The following is a 14,996-nucleotide window of genomic DNA, read 5'->3' as shown; positions in this document are numbered from 1 at the left end:
AAAGTAGGAAAAGGGACTGAAGGGTTCAAAAGTGAAATTTATGGCTCTCTGAGAGCCTGGAAGCTTGTTAGAGCAGATGGTGGGAGCATCTTAGTGAAGCAAATAGCTTAGGGAGATAAAGAAATGGATTAGACGTGTAACATCTGTAGTTACACCAAGCAGGGACAGAATTACAAGAACCAGCAGTCATCACATGGAGGATGTGAGCTCATCCCTGGCCAGGGGCAGGGAGAAAATCCAGTAACCACCCAGTGCATCCCTGCAGTGGAGTCCAGAAGCCTTCCCCAGTCCCAAAGTGGGTCTGAGGGTCTGTCCTAAGGGGGTGCCAGACTGAGGAGTCTGAGAGATGATTTTTTTATCTGCACTTACAGGGTGATGCTCATGGTGGAAGTAACTGTGAGCTAGCATGGGTTCCAACAGGCCTTGCCCGGGCTGGCACCACAACCAGGACAGCCAAGCACAGCCACAGGATCTGGGAGGAGATGAACCACCTTGGATCCAGTGGCTCTTGGCCTGAGCTAATCTGGCACAAGGCCTGGCTTGATGTGTGCTGCCAAGGCTTAATAAGCCATCCCATTAACCTGACTGGGAGGTGGAAGGGTTGGAGGAGGAAAGCCCATGGGGTACTGCAATGCAGGGATGAACTTTATCCCTGTCTCCCTCTGCACTCTTGGGGGTTGAGGATTGAGGAGCTACACCCTGCTCCAGCACTCCCTGCTCTCACTGCTGCTCTGTCCTGTGATGAAACCTCTCCAGGGAACTCCTCATGCTGAAACACAGTGTGTAAAGTGTCACAGAGATATTTTTCTTGGCAATAAAGCAAGGCTTGCCCATCAGGAAAGTCCTCCCAACCTCAGGTTCAGTGGCTATACCCTACCACGGCACACCAACATTAAGGCTCACTGCAGCTACTCAGCACGAGAAAGTGAGGCATAATCTATAATTCTGGCTGATTTAAGACCTATAAAAGCCCAAAAGGCCTGGGAAGGAGGTGGTTTAGGCTGCATTAAAGAGATTCCAGTGCTGATTACACCAGCAGATACCAGGTGCAAACACCATTTGGGATCTTAAAGCTTCAACACCCCTGACCCTTCCCCATCACCTGCTCAACATTTCCTGGCACCTCTGCCTCAGCTGCCTCTCTTCCTTGTGGCACAAGAAAAGACCTTGGCAACAGCCTCTCCATGTCTTTTTTCTCCCCAGCTCCAGGAGTTGAGAGAGAGATGCACTGGCAGAGGGAATCAGTGGGGCAGGAGGATGGGAAAGCCCTATCTGCTGCCGAGCAGCCGTTTCCCAGGAGTGGGCATTTTACTTGATGTCTGTCAAAGAGAAAAGCCTCTGATGGGGGCTGCAGGATGGAGGCTGGAGATAGTCCACTCTGTTACCTGCAGGCCAATCCCAGCTCTTCAGCCTGGTCTTTCTTGTGTGGCTTTATCCCGTTCCCCTCCACCACTGGTGCTGTAACCTTTCCGATAACACTTGTTTCAAGTTCATTAACAAGCTGTGATTGAGGCAGCCCCAAAACAGGGTTCGTTTGCATATAAAAAGCTTTGCAGTGCTGTGAGGAAGTTCATTATAGATAATTGAAGAGGCAAGCGCCATAAAGAGGAAATCCTCCCAATGTGGCTTTATCTGATTGACCTAATGTTCTTTCTAATTGAAACGGGGAGGGGAAAAGGCAATTTCATTGGGTGATGTACTGCATAAAACCTCAGAGCTTGGACCAGGCTCTGGGTTCAGATTCAAACACAGAACTCATTTTGCAGCCTGTGTCAAGCTTTGGGTGCATGGCCAGGTTTGTGGTTTTGAGGGGAAAACATCAACCTGCCCAGAGCAGTCCCAAGCAGAAGGCTCTGTAAAAAAGAGTTATCTTGGACATTTTACAGTGGAGGCACTTTCTCTTCACCCTTCTCCTTTGCTGTGGACATCACCTAGGCTAGAAAAATACAGTTCTCACAGGATGTAGGGGAAATAAAATCATAGACTGCCAACAACTTCAGCAAGGACAGGCACAATCCCATCCTTTTTGCCTTTGATATATAATAAATTAAACCTTTTGCCTGACTCTAAGGGGAGCTGGTTCCCAATCCAGAGAATAATTGTTGATTCATTTTGTGTGTGTAGCTCCATTCTGGTTCTTGAATGCTTTCAAATGAGTCAGTCCATTTAAAATAATATCCTCCACCCTTGCCAATTACTGGTATCAGCAGCGATGCACACCTCACATCACCAAAATTTTGCCAATTACCAAGTCAGAGAGCTTTTGCAGCAAAAACACTGCACGAAATGGGTTGTACTCATTGGGTCGATGGTAGTTTAATTTTCTTTATTTATAACTCCTCACAGAGCGCCTGCAAATGTGTTTTGTTGTAGCTTGCAGGAATAATAAAGCCTCAGAAATATGAGGACCTTTTCTCTCACATGTGTGTTATGGCCTTCATCAGAGCTGAGTCCGAGCCAGTCACCAGTGAGAGCCATCATGAGGATGCTGCTAAAGAGAATGAGGAGAGCTCTCTGAGGCCATGTGGTCTTAGCCCTGAACTAATTAGTTTGGTTTCTTTATGGTGCTTCATACATCCCGAGTTACGACTTCATGGAGGTTTCACTGTGCTGTTTCCCAGTATAAGCTGGAGACTGATCAAATACCCCAAGTTCCTCTCCTAGGAAAAGGCATGTCGGGATATTTCACAGCCTTGTGATACTGCACAGGTTTTCTTCCAACCTTATTTTGCACACTTTCACTCTCCATTGCTGTTTTTGGTCAGGACTATGATCCAAAGGGGCATCAAAGTGTTTTCCACTTTCCAGTAGAAAAGGAGCTTTATCTACTTTGGATGATAGGCATTCCACATGGGAACAGGGAACACATCCATGAAGGTTTAATACAATGAGCTCCCCCACCTACCAACAGCTCCCACCTTATGCTGGTGTCCCAGTTCACTCATCTCTGCTTGTGCATCTCATGTCACACAGAGCATTCAGGGGAGGGAAACTTTCCAACTTTTCCTTTGCAATCCTCCCTCATCATCCCTGGTAGAATTGGCTGGATCTCCACTTTCTATGGAAGGAAACTAAAGCTCACCTAATGCTGAGGGCATTGCAGGCACCACTGGCCAGATAAACTCAGCCCTTGGCAATGGGTTTTCACTCTTCCTTTCCCAGAGGAGTAAGAGTCACCTCCATTCAGGAACAGACCACTAATTCCTTCATTACTCCTTCATTACTTCATGCCAGCACTAATTCCTTCATTACTCAAAGCATCCAGTTCCTCTTTTCTCTGCCATTAAAATCCATTTCTCCATCCTCAACTTTAGGAGTTTATTTTTAAGACTTTCCTTTCAATATCCCTCATCCAGCAACCATCTTTGTGCCTTATCCAAGCCATCTTGCCTGAAAAAAAAAGACTATAAAATGAATCTAAGTGGTGGTGACCAAGACTGACTCACTCAGGCCCTTTGGGGCCCCATAAGAAATGAAACTCCGAATGTTATTTACTCAGATATTACGTAAATAAATACATCTTTTGTTCATCTGCTCTGCCGAGCTATAATGTTCTGTTTTCTCTGCATTCCCTCTGGCTTTGTCACCCGCCCACTCTGCTGTAATCAAGTCAAGAGGGTAAGAGTTGAGAGGCAGGGACTGGGTTTTTATAAAGATATCTAGACCACAGCATCTGGATGCTCGGTAAGTTAAACTAGATTAAAAAAACCATCAAAACAAAAACAGACCAAGGAAAGAGAAAGAAAAGGAAGGCAAGGAATGAGAAAAAGGAGAGAGAAAACAGGCAAAAAAGAGGCAAAACCCCCCTAACATTTCATTGACTGGAGAAATACGATTTCACCTGGATAAAAAGCAGGAAAAAAGCAAGTTTACAAATGAGAGGCAGCAGGGACTGCCTGGAATCTGTTGCCTGAAGTTGTCTCTCACACCTCTGCACAGTCACACGGGGTCACCACCCGAGGCTTGTTTAGCAGCCACCCTGTGCTGCTGCAAACCCAGGGCTCCAGGGCTTACAAACTGGTTTAGACTCCTGCACAGCTTCCCAGATCCTGAACAATCTGGAGAAGGAAGCAGCAAGGAGCTCTCCATCCCCAGTGCCGGAGGAGAAGGGGTGAGTTACAGTCCACGTTGTGTTTACATTATTATACCACTAATTCTTAGCGTCGTAAAAATTATATTTAAAATTTACACAAACGGTGCTGGTGAACATTATTATGTTATAAAGTGGAATCAGGTCAATGCCTTGCAGGCAGGAATCCAAGCTCCATAAATTTCTGGATATACTTCCCCCAAATTTACATCGGCACCAGCAGCAATCAAACCAGCTCTGAAAAAAGCTCACCCGGTCAAAGAATTTTTTAATGCACCATATATTTTATCTGCACTTCCTAAGTGTACAGTGTTGTTAGTTTGATTGATGGTGTGCTTATTTATTGGCACAGCAAAAGTAATAATACATGAGGAAAATGCTCCAAACTTTAAAGGCAGCTGATGAGGAGAAAGCAACAGGATTTATGGGAAGTGTAAACATCTGCAGAGACAACAAAGGAATAATTGAGTCCTTGCATCTCTGTCACTTCTGGTGGCTCCTTTCTAGTTAAGAGTCTTCCACACACTCAGGAGAAAATTCCAGCTCTCTTTTGTCAGGCATTGGAAGGGGTTCTGGTGCCTGGCAAAGGTGGTTGGCCTGGAGGCTGGTGGCCAGGCTAGGGAAGAGGTTTGGCCCTGTTTCAGCCCTGTCTGCTCTGGCAGCTGCACATTTCAGTGGTGGCACAGATTAGGGCACAGATACCACAGCTGGAGGGAGACCAGCAGATCATAAAATGGGTTGAGCTGGAAGGGACATTCATTAAAGATCATCTTATTCCAGCCCCTGCCATGGGCAGGGACACCTTTCACTAGACCAGGTCACTTTAACCCAGCCTTGGACACTTCCAGGGATGGGACAGCCAAAATTGCTCTATGAAACCTCTTCCAGGGCCTCCCCACTGCTGGGCAGATCATCAGCTCATCTGCCCTGGGTCCCTGGCCTCGGGGTTGTGAAGGCTGGGGAGCGATGAGTGATGCTGATCGCCAGAGCGGCTGCTCAAAAGCAGGATCTAAATGAAGACAACCAACCTCCCCTCCCACGGCTCACTGCCCACTCCTGGTGACTGGGAGCAAAGGGATTCCCCCAAGGCCACGCAGGCAGTGCTGGGAAGTGACCCAGGTCTGTTGAGAGCTTGATCCTAACCCAGGACTATTCTCCCTCTGAAGTCAGTCCACACATCACTGCTGATGAACATTAATGATTTTACCCTCCTTTAATTCTTTATTAATAGAGTCTTTCTTAGCTGGTCCATTATTTCACGAGGATCAAGGTCATGCTGCCATAATTATCCAAGCACCACATTTATCCTTTTTAAATAGAGACACAACATTAGCTTTCTTTCAGCCCTTTGCTGCCTTGACACACTCTCAGAAGGAGAAGTAATGATCCAGAGAGCAGGAGCCTTCTGGTCACTGGATTAGGGGAGTGGACTAGTGACAAAAATAGTCGATGGTTTTGTCATGAGGTCCATCTGCTCGCTGGAAAGAGGCTACTGGGGACATGTGAGCAGCCTCAGTCTTGGTGTTTCCTGAGTTTGGAAATCAAAAATAATATGAATATGAGCATTGAGGAAGGTGGTGTATGTGCAAGAGACAAGAAAACCATGTATTTACTTGGGCAATCCATCATTTGTTAAAGGAAAACGCTGATTAAGTAAGAGAGTTCCTCCAAATAACTCACACAGGAAAACTGGATTGTGCAAAGCCGTGGAAAGGACGGAGCAGAGCACAGGCACCTCATAAAGCAGTAATTAATTCTTTCTCTAATTATGACTGTATAAATCTGCACCCTTCCCAGCCAGCCTGCTGTCCTTCTATAAGGACTTCTATCAGAAGTTCACAAGAACTCTTGTGTATGTTCCTGCCCATGGCAGAGGGGTTGCATTAGGTGATTTTAAAAGTCCCTTCCAACCCAAATCATTCTGATTCTATGATAATGACATTGAACTGCCACTCCTCAATGAAGTTCAGTATTAACCAGTGCCAAGAAATGGCTTTTGCACACGTAAGGGACATTATCCAACTAAGAATTCCTCAGAAGTGAGAGGCATTCCCATGACAACACTCTCACATGGGGATTTCTGGGGTCTAACGAGGGTTGAACCCAAGGTGTAGCACTTTCTTCCTAAGAGAGGACTGAAAGTCTATTTCTCCTCTTAAGCTGCGCATTTTTACAGAGTCAGTAGGAACTTGAGAACTCCAGACTCTCTGGAACTTTGAGAGCTCCAGACTTTGGCCCAATGAGGCCAAAAATGGCCAATGAGATTGGAAGCGAACAGAGGAGACAGAGGAACAGATGGGCTGGAGGTTGTACAGAGGTCACATTGATGCAAACCCACTTCCTTCAGAAACCAGGACAGAAGCCCAGGGAGTCATCCTAGTTTGGCTTCCACAGTGGGAAGGTCAAGACCATGATATCACGGCTCTTATCATCCTCCCCCTCCCCGAGATCCATGACAGCATGAGATAACACCCAAGCCAAAGCAAATGGACTCATGCTCAAAGACAAGGCAGGGAAGGAAGGTGTGGGCTCAGCCTCCTGGAGGTGCCCCAAGCAAGGCAGGAGACACATTCCAGCCTCACCTCTTATCTGCAGCCTCAACATCCTGAGAATGTTTCTCCTTGGCCAGGCCCCAAAGCAGTGAATGCAGCTGATGATACAATGGAGATAAGCGAAATCTTTTGGCTTCCCAGCCAAGACATCACCCTGGACTGTCTGAATGGGGAATTGTCCTTCCTCCCTTGGACTGCAGGATGTCACAGGGATCCCAGCAGTCCTGACAGATATCCAGAGAGCCAGAAAACCCTCTAGCCACTTGAGGCATTACAATGGCACTGCACTGAGCTAGGCTTTCAAAACAACATAAGCTCTTCCTGGTGTTTTTTCAAGGATGCTGTGTTGGCGGGGACAGATGAACATTACCCTGCTGCATTCTGAGATCACTGTGTCCTGTGGGATAGATAATCCTGCATGACAAAGATGAGCAGCCCAACTGTTACGAAAAACAGCGGGGACACAGTACTCAGTGTCAGATGTTTCTCATATCTCTCATTCTGACCAAGCTCCCTGAGTTGCTCCTCGAAATCACACGAGCGGATCCTTGATTAGTCACTCACAAGGTGAGGCTGAGCTCTAAGAAAACAAGATGCACATTAAGGTAGGATGAACTGCTCTCAGAAAAGCCTTTTTCCATCATTTCTCAGTTCCTGTGGTGATTTGGTTGAAGGTCTCAACGAGGGGACATGAGATGGAGCTGTTGGGCACCAGGACAGATTTCCTGCAGATCCACCACCGTAATTATCAGAAATAGATTAGATATTAGATACATGAGATGTATATCAAAAAGAAATTATTTATTCTGTGGGTGGTGAGTCCCTGGCACAGGTTGCCCAGAGAAGCTGTGGCTGCCCCTGGATCCCTGGATGTGTCCAAGGCCAAGTTGGATGGGGCTTGAAGAACCCTGAGATAGTGGGAGGTGTCCCTTCCCATGGCAGGGGGTTGGAACAAAATTAACTTTAAGGTCCTTTCCAACCCAAACCAGTCTATGATTCTATGAAACAATAAATCTCTGAAACCCTGCTAAAAGTTACTGCAGAAATGGAACATGTTACCAGCCTTTTCCCCTGCCAGCTGAAAGACTGCAGGGCAGAAAGGCTCAGAGATGGCAAAAGATAGCCAAAAATAACAGAAGCAGCCACTTCACACTCATCTTCTTCTTCACCTCAGTGCAAGTCACTGTGACTGGCAAACAACAGCAAATTATCTAATTTGTTTGTACATGCTCAAAGGCTTCTCATGAGCAGCCCCCACTGTGAGATCACAGCTCCAGGAACTAAGGATGGTACAAGCACCTATTAACTGGAAGTGCTTACCCAAATCAGAGGGTGTGAGGGAATCAGAGGCATGGAAAGGTGAACTCAGAGTCAGAAATACAACTCTCCTCTGCTGAAATAAAACCTGTGGCTCTGACACTGGCTCTGAGCAGTATTTTCATGCTCTAACAAGACTCCATGAACAAGGGGGAGGCTTTTTGTCCAGCCTCCAATTTCTGTGTTTAATTTCCTCCCATTATTATCTGAAGCACCCCCTCTGAAGAGGATGTACCCGGTACAGGACACATCTCCTTTTCTGGGAAAGGGCTTGTAATGACGGATGGGAGCTGAAATGCCACAGGCTGAAATGCCAAACCACCAGGAGTCCCAAGGCACAGCTGGATCCAAACCATCAGCTGCAGCCTCCTCCTGGATTACTTCTGCCTCCGCTGGACATGATGCAGAGCAGACTGAACTCCATCCCACGTGCTTGGAAACCCTCCTAAGGGTGAAATAGATGCTAAACGCCAACCCCCTCTGCTGCAGGTGCCACGAAATGTGTGCAGATCCCACCTGCATGGGGTGGCTGCCGGTGTCCCTGCCTGCTCACAGCACTGGAAGGCAGCCTGCAGTTGCCATAGAAACTCCACCTCACACCCTCCCCTTAATGACAGACAGGTGCCAGGATAAATGAGGGGATAACTGACAAGCCAGGAAAGGGTTTGGAGCTCTGGGGTTGGCCTCACTGGAGCTGTCGTTACAGCCCCTGAGAAAGGAGAGGTGCGTTCATTTGAGCAGGGGCCGAGGCTTCCAGCAGTCGCCTCTCCAGATGGGTTAAGTGAAGCTGGAAAGAGGAGAGGGATGGAAACCGAGCAGTTGCCACAGCAACAGCTGAAGATGCATCATCAGAAGGGTTTTTGATGCAAGGGAGCAAGGAGTTGTCCACGGTCACCTGATGGCCCAGCAGGTCCTCTGTCCCCTCCCCAGTGCAGCCACCCAGTTCACTGGGGTGCATTTTGGGAGGAGGTGGGTGCTGTGACTTCCTTCTGCACCTTGAAAATGGGACAAAAGAGGACATTTGGAGGGCCTAGAAACCTGTCTGGGTTTTGGAGACCTTGGGGCAAAGTCCTCTCTGAGTCACACTGAGAGGGAGCAGCAGGATGGAGAATGCTGAGTTTACTGTGAAGTCCATGATGAGGAAACATGGGCATTAATACAAATAAATTAGGATAGGATAGGATGGAATAGAATAGAATAGAATAGAATAGAATAGAATAGAATAGGAAAGAATAGAATTTTTTCAGTTTGAAGGGACCTACAACCACCATCCTGTCCAACTGCCTGACCACTTCAGGGATGACCAAAATTTGAAGCCTGTTCTTAAGGACATTATCCAAATGCTTCTTAGATGTCCATCCCTTCAGCGTGAGCTGTCATCACCACTCTCCACCTTCCTTTTTCCCCCTTCCTTCCACCGTTTCCCAACAAACACCTTCCCAAGCAGGACCAATAGCCAGGCAGAGCTAAATCACTGCAGTGGTGGTGGAGACCACCAGGACAGCTCGTGGTTTGGCACAAGGCAGGAGCAAACCCTGGGCAAAGCGGGGCTCTGCTCCTCGGCAGCTGCTCTCCAGCCTGCAGCCCACAGGGCTCCCCATCGCTCCTGACAAATGAATGTTTGAAGCAGTTGTTCCTTTTATGTGGGCTTTGCTGTCATTAGCACGTACAACTCGACATAAAACACCTCGGTGCGAGATCTTTTCTTCTCTTCTCTTTTTAGGCAGCAGATGAAAATCCTTTTAATGAAAGGCTTGTTTGGGGAAGGAAGAAAAACACACGCACACACATGTCGGCTGAGCAGGGAAAGATGAAAACCTCCTTCAAGGTAATTAAATGATTATGTATCTGTTAAACCTGGTGAATAATAGATTTGTTATCTAGGCTTGCTTTTGGCTTTTGCCATTTTTCCCCCTCTTTTTCCCTTACACAAAGCTAAAATCCTTGCAAGGCCTGGAACAAGATAATGTTCATCTTCAAGAAAAAGGCACAAATAAAAGATTTATTCCTTTGTCCCATCAACTTGAGCAGGCTACCCCAGCATCCCATCCTTGTACAGAAATATTGACATGAAAACTACTCCCTAGATCAGAGCAGATCCAGGAGACAAGACAGATGATGCAACCAGCATTGGGTAATTGATATCAGGAGACAGGTGTGGTTTCTACAGCCTCTGTCACACTGGAGACCCTCAGATCAATCATTTTACACCTCTTGCCTCAGTTTCCCCCCAGTTCTTGTTGACTGTCTTGCCCATTTACAGAAGGAAGTGGCTGAGCTCTCTTGCTTGGTGATTGTGTCAGGGAAGGGTTGATTTCAGTGTGTGAATCTGCAATGCAATGGTTTGTGCTCAGACTCTGAAGCAGAGAGAGGATGGCAAAGAAAAAACCCAAAAATTCCACTCCCTTCTATCTCTGGGACTAATTCCCTGCACTTTTGTCATCAGCTCCTTGGGAGGAACAACAGCAGCACCAACAGCAACCCACTTCAGTATTAAAATGTCCTTTTTTCCCTCATGCTTTCCCTTCCTGCCTCTGTAACAATATTGGCTCCCCTTTCTAAAGCAAGAAGTCACTCAGTATATTTCAAGCGAGTGGGCCTGGCTTTCAAAAACCTGCTGTAAAGGGAAATTACACGCCAAGGTGAAGTATTTCTTCCACAAATCATCTGGGGACATCATGAACCCTCTGTGATTAAGATCAGTGCCACAATCGTAAACACTCCTGCTTTATGACTGAGCTGGAGCTCCTCACTGGAGCAAACATGGGCTTTCCCAAGGCTCCCAGAGTGGCTGATCCAGATGTGTCACAGACAGAACTGACTCGCCTGACAAGTGGCAGGTAAGAAAGTTGTATCCCTGTGTTCATGGAGAGGGAACAGGCACTTTCTGTCCTTTCTACATCTCTGGCTGTTTTGCCTTTCCCAGCCTGGGGCTGGCTGGTCCCAGCTATCCAGGGGGCAGTTCAAAGGCTCCCCTTGGATGGCAGGTAACAGCATTTTCTGGACAATGTGGGTTGCAGCCAAAGCCTTTCTGCTGTCCCTCTGGATCAGTCCCAAATTCATCCAGCATCCTGCACTAATTGGCAATTCATACTACAAGGAAATAAAAGCAAAAATCCCAAGATCCTCTCAGAGAACGTGAACAAAGCCTAAATTAAAGGCTGAGCCTGTGGGAGCCCAGAAACCTGTGAGGCATCCTAAGGAGATGATGGAGTCAGGAGGACACAAGGCTCCCTTTCAGAGCACTCCAGACTGGCCCAGGGCTGAGGGGTGCCAGCCCAACGAGCCCATTTGCAGCCCAGGCCATCTGGAGAGTGGGAAACCTCTTCCCACAGGATGGCAAGATGTTGTACAGCCAAACAGAGGAAAAAAAAATCACCTGAGGGTGGGTGTAGCAAGAGAAGGTGAAGGCTGTGGTGAGGAGGAGGGTGAAGGCTTGGTGTGCCAGCAGTGATGACTCCAGAGGGAGGGAGTTTCTGGCATGGGTCCATGTGACAGAGTAACACCAGTATTTGTTTTGGGAAGATGCCCAAGTTAATCTGCTCAGCAAAATCATGAAGAGACAAATGGGATGGTCCAACCACCCCACGCTTCCCATCAGCACCTCCTCAAGATTTTCCAGCTTAGCTGGTACTCACGCCTGGGTAGTGGCAAAGCCTTCCCTCTCCTCACCCTCCAGGGCTCTAAATGCTGGGAGAGGAAAGGACTGAAAGGAAAATGGAGATGAGAGGCCAGTAAAAATAGTCACTCAAGGTGAGGGTGCACTCTGAGCACTGCTGAAGATGGGAGCAGACCTGGGGCCTGACAACCTCATGGGTCACGTTGCGTCACCAGGAGCCAGGTGAAGGTCTGGGTTGGCAAAGAGGAGCCAGGCTTGGCTTTGTCAAGGTACTGAATGGTTTCTATTGTTCAGAGAACCCACTCAACAAATAGGCAAGTGCACAGGACAGAAAATGGTTGAGTTACTGATGACAGTAAAAAATATGCAGTGGAAGTTTCAATGAGAGTGGTGAGCCAGTGAGAAGATGGCTTTTCAAGTGTGGGAGATAGATGTTCAAAGTGCCATTTGACCAAAAAAACAAAAACTCTTTCTGGCCACAGAGTGATTGTAAATCTGTTTGTCTCAGTGCACTTGTGATGCCATCCTTGCCCAGCCCTTGAGAGGCACAAACACACAGAGGGAACGAGAAGGGCCCTGAAGCTGCAGGGCATTTCTCAACATTGCCAGGCACAGAGCAAGCTCTGAAAGTTTTGGGGGTTTCAAGGCCTTTATCCTTGCAGATTTTGTCATTCCAGTTCTTCCTCTGTGGAGCAGACAGCAAAACCAGATCCTGAGCTTAGCAGATCATTCCAAATGTTGTATCCCAGGGAAATGAGATCCCATTTGTGCCCAGAGAAGGCAAAAAGCTGCTGTAGCCCCCGTTAGCAATGACCTGTGTAACATCCATGTGTTGCATGATACTGCCATTGCCTTGTAGATCAATTGTGGCTTTCCAAGGTCAGGTTTGTGCCTCTTCCTGCTGCCATGAAAATCTCACTTTTGCAAGATCAGAAAGGGAGTACACAAAGCTTAGCAGGAAATTCTCTGTTGAAGAGGGTAGAAGGGACAAAGAGCAAACTCTAGTGACAGACAAAGCCCCTCAGAATGGAGCTGTCTCCTGAAGAGGACATCTTTCAGAAACAGACCTAGAAGGGAGGTGATAAAGATAAAACAGGCAGCATTTGATGAGTTTCTGCCTCCTCCCCAGTTCTGCAGAGCAACACCTTGGAGAAGATAAAGACCAGTGGCTGTGCCATCCCCTGTCCCTTCCCTAAGAAACTGGGATAACTCTCTTGATCTCCTCCCTGATGGATCAGGAGATGCACTGAGGTTTGTAGGCACCTCACTTGGGGAGGAGACTGGAGGAGAGGAGAGGTGGGAGCTGGGAAGGCGGGTCCTTGGTACGTGAGGCACACCAGAGGAGAGCAGTGGTGGTGGTGGTGACATTGCACAGTGGAAAACTGAGGCAAAGTGTCCCAGGGGATCCTACTCAGCAGGATGAGGTTCCTACAGTGCCTGGAGCGGAAGGGACAGAAACCTGTGGCCAGCAGGACTGGCCAAAGTGTGACAAGGCTCTATGAGAGGGAGTAGGGCCTCTCTGGCTGGGATAACCCTGGGTGCCTTTCCTCACCCCTTCACCACCAAGGAGAGGGTGCCAAACCGTCCAGCTCCTCAGCATTTTCCAGTAGTTTTACAGAAAATCCTGAACCTGGTGGATGGAGAACTCATGAGTATTTATGGCTTTTCACAGTGCCAGAGCAGGTCAGGACATCTGATGCAGAACATTTCAACCAGCACAAATGTGACAGCTCAACCAGCATTTACAGAAGGGGTGGGAGGGAATGGGGATGTCACAGGAGTATGAAGACACTACATGTGGGACCAGGAGGGAATTAAGTGATTTCCTATTTGTATTCTCCTGAGCTCCACTTGCCTCCAAGGGCTCCTTGGTTACACCACCAGCCAGGCAGCATTTGCAGCTCTGTATCAAGCCCCAAGCTCCAGTTCAGCTCAGTCAGTGCCAATGAGGCACCCCCTGGCCTCATCTGGAGGCAGCTGGATGCACTTGCCATTAGGCACCAAACCCACAAAGCCCCAAAGGTGTTCCAAATACAGCTGGAACCTACTGACCCCATGGCCAAAGCCCTAAATCCTCCCCAGATCTCAGCAGCCTGGGGTAGGTAACCTCCTTCTCTCCTGGAGGAGATGCATGAGCAGTGTTTCCATCCCTCCCAGACCATAGGTGCCAGGAGTTCGTGACGGCTTTCTGAGGTTACACATTCCCTGTGGTGTGTAGGAGGGAGGGAGCAGCTCCCTGGGGCTCTGGAAGAGCAGAGGGGAGAGGAGATCCCTGCAAAGGGAGAGGGCAGGGGAAGCAGAGAAGGGAAAGGGTGGGACTGGAGGTGGAGAAGGCATCCTGGAATGACAAGGTGACATCAGCCCTGAGCATCCCAGATGCGTGGCACATTCCCTGTGCCCCTGCCTACCTCGGGCATCTTGACTCGTCCCTCCTGGAAGGAGCAGGAGCTGGGGTCGTGGGTGCAGACGTGGCGGTACTTGCACCAGTGACACCGGTAAGGGCTCTCCACGCACGACAGGCACCTGGAAACACAGACAGAGAGAAGTCACTGGGCCAGCAGGGTCCTGACAACCCTTCCCAGAGGGAAATACAGCCTGGATAACATTGCTTTTGCAGGAGGACATGGGCTTTGCACTGACCCAACACCGGCAGGATGCCCTGGCCTCTCAAATATCCCATATGATTAAATAATTTAGATTGGATTCATATCATTGCAGCTAGAGGAGTAATAAATATTTATTGTATTTTGATTGCCGTGGGCACCAACAATCCCATCTGGTTAATTCTCCCACACACGACACAGAGGCCAGAGACAAACTGGGATGTACCAAAGCCAGAAAACCAAAGATGAAGCAGGGAATGTTCTGTGTCCCACAGGTTTATTGGTGTGAGTTCTGATCAGGGTGATGAGGTTCCTGCAAATATATTAACTGTATTATCATTTTTTTCATCTCAGCAGAGAAGTAAAGACTGTTGGAGCAGGTACCTGGGAAGCAGAGGGCATATTTACAGCATCACCTGCTCTGGGTGCAGGGAAGAGCCATTCCCTCCATCATACAAGGCTTTACTCTCCTGTGCCCCGGGGTCTGAGCAGGGTCAGAGCTGTAAACACCTCCCCTGGCTGTGTTACAGCACTGACTTGGACCTACACCACACTTCTCTTTAAATTTAATAAGATGTCTGCTCAGCAGCAACCAAACCCAGCTCTCTGCACAATCCTGGTCATTCACGCTCTGGAGACTTTCATGGCAAAGACATGGAGGGGCTGGAGCATGTTCAGGAGAGGGAACGGAGCTGGGAAGGGTCTGGAGCCCCAGGAGCAGCTGAGGGAGCTGGAAAGGGGCTCAGGCTGGAGCAAAGGAGGCTCTGGGGGGACCTTGGGGCTCTGCACAAGTCCCTGACAGGCGGGGGACGCAC

At 48.3% G+C, this 14,996-nt stretch overlaps 1 protein-coding gene across 3 annotated transcripts in view; it reads right to left on the bottom strand.

The window, feature by feature from the left end:
- PLXNA4 (plexin A4) overlaps positions 1–14,996 on the bottom strand; it is a 429,278-nt gene that overhangs the window by 87,884 nt on the left and 326,398 nt on the right. For 2 of the 3 annotated variants that reach the window (XM_017728009.1, XM_008628864.2), the window contains exon 9: positions 13,987–14,101. In XM_017728009.1, coding sequence (XP_017583498.1) covers positions 13,987–14,101 — 115 coding nt within the window. Of the gene's footprint in view, positions 1–13,986; positions 14,102–14,996 lie in introns of those variants that run through there. The other variant, XM_017728010.1, reaches the window with a different exon arrangement.

The sequence above is a fragment of the Corvus brachyrhynchos genome, unplaced genomic scaffold, assembly GCF_000691975.1.
Source record: "Corvus brachyrhynchos isolate BGI_N302 unplaced genomic scaffold, ASM69197v1 scaffold182, whole genome shotgun sequence".
In the NCBI taxonomy this organism is placed as follows: domain Eukaryota; kingdom Metazoa; phylum Chordata; class Aves; order Passeriformes; family Corvidae; genus Corvus; species Corvus brachyrhynchos.
The sequence above is the reverse complement of the archived record's forward strand: the minus strand, read 5'-3'. Positions and strand labels throughout refer to the sequence as shown.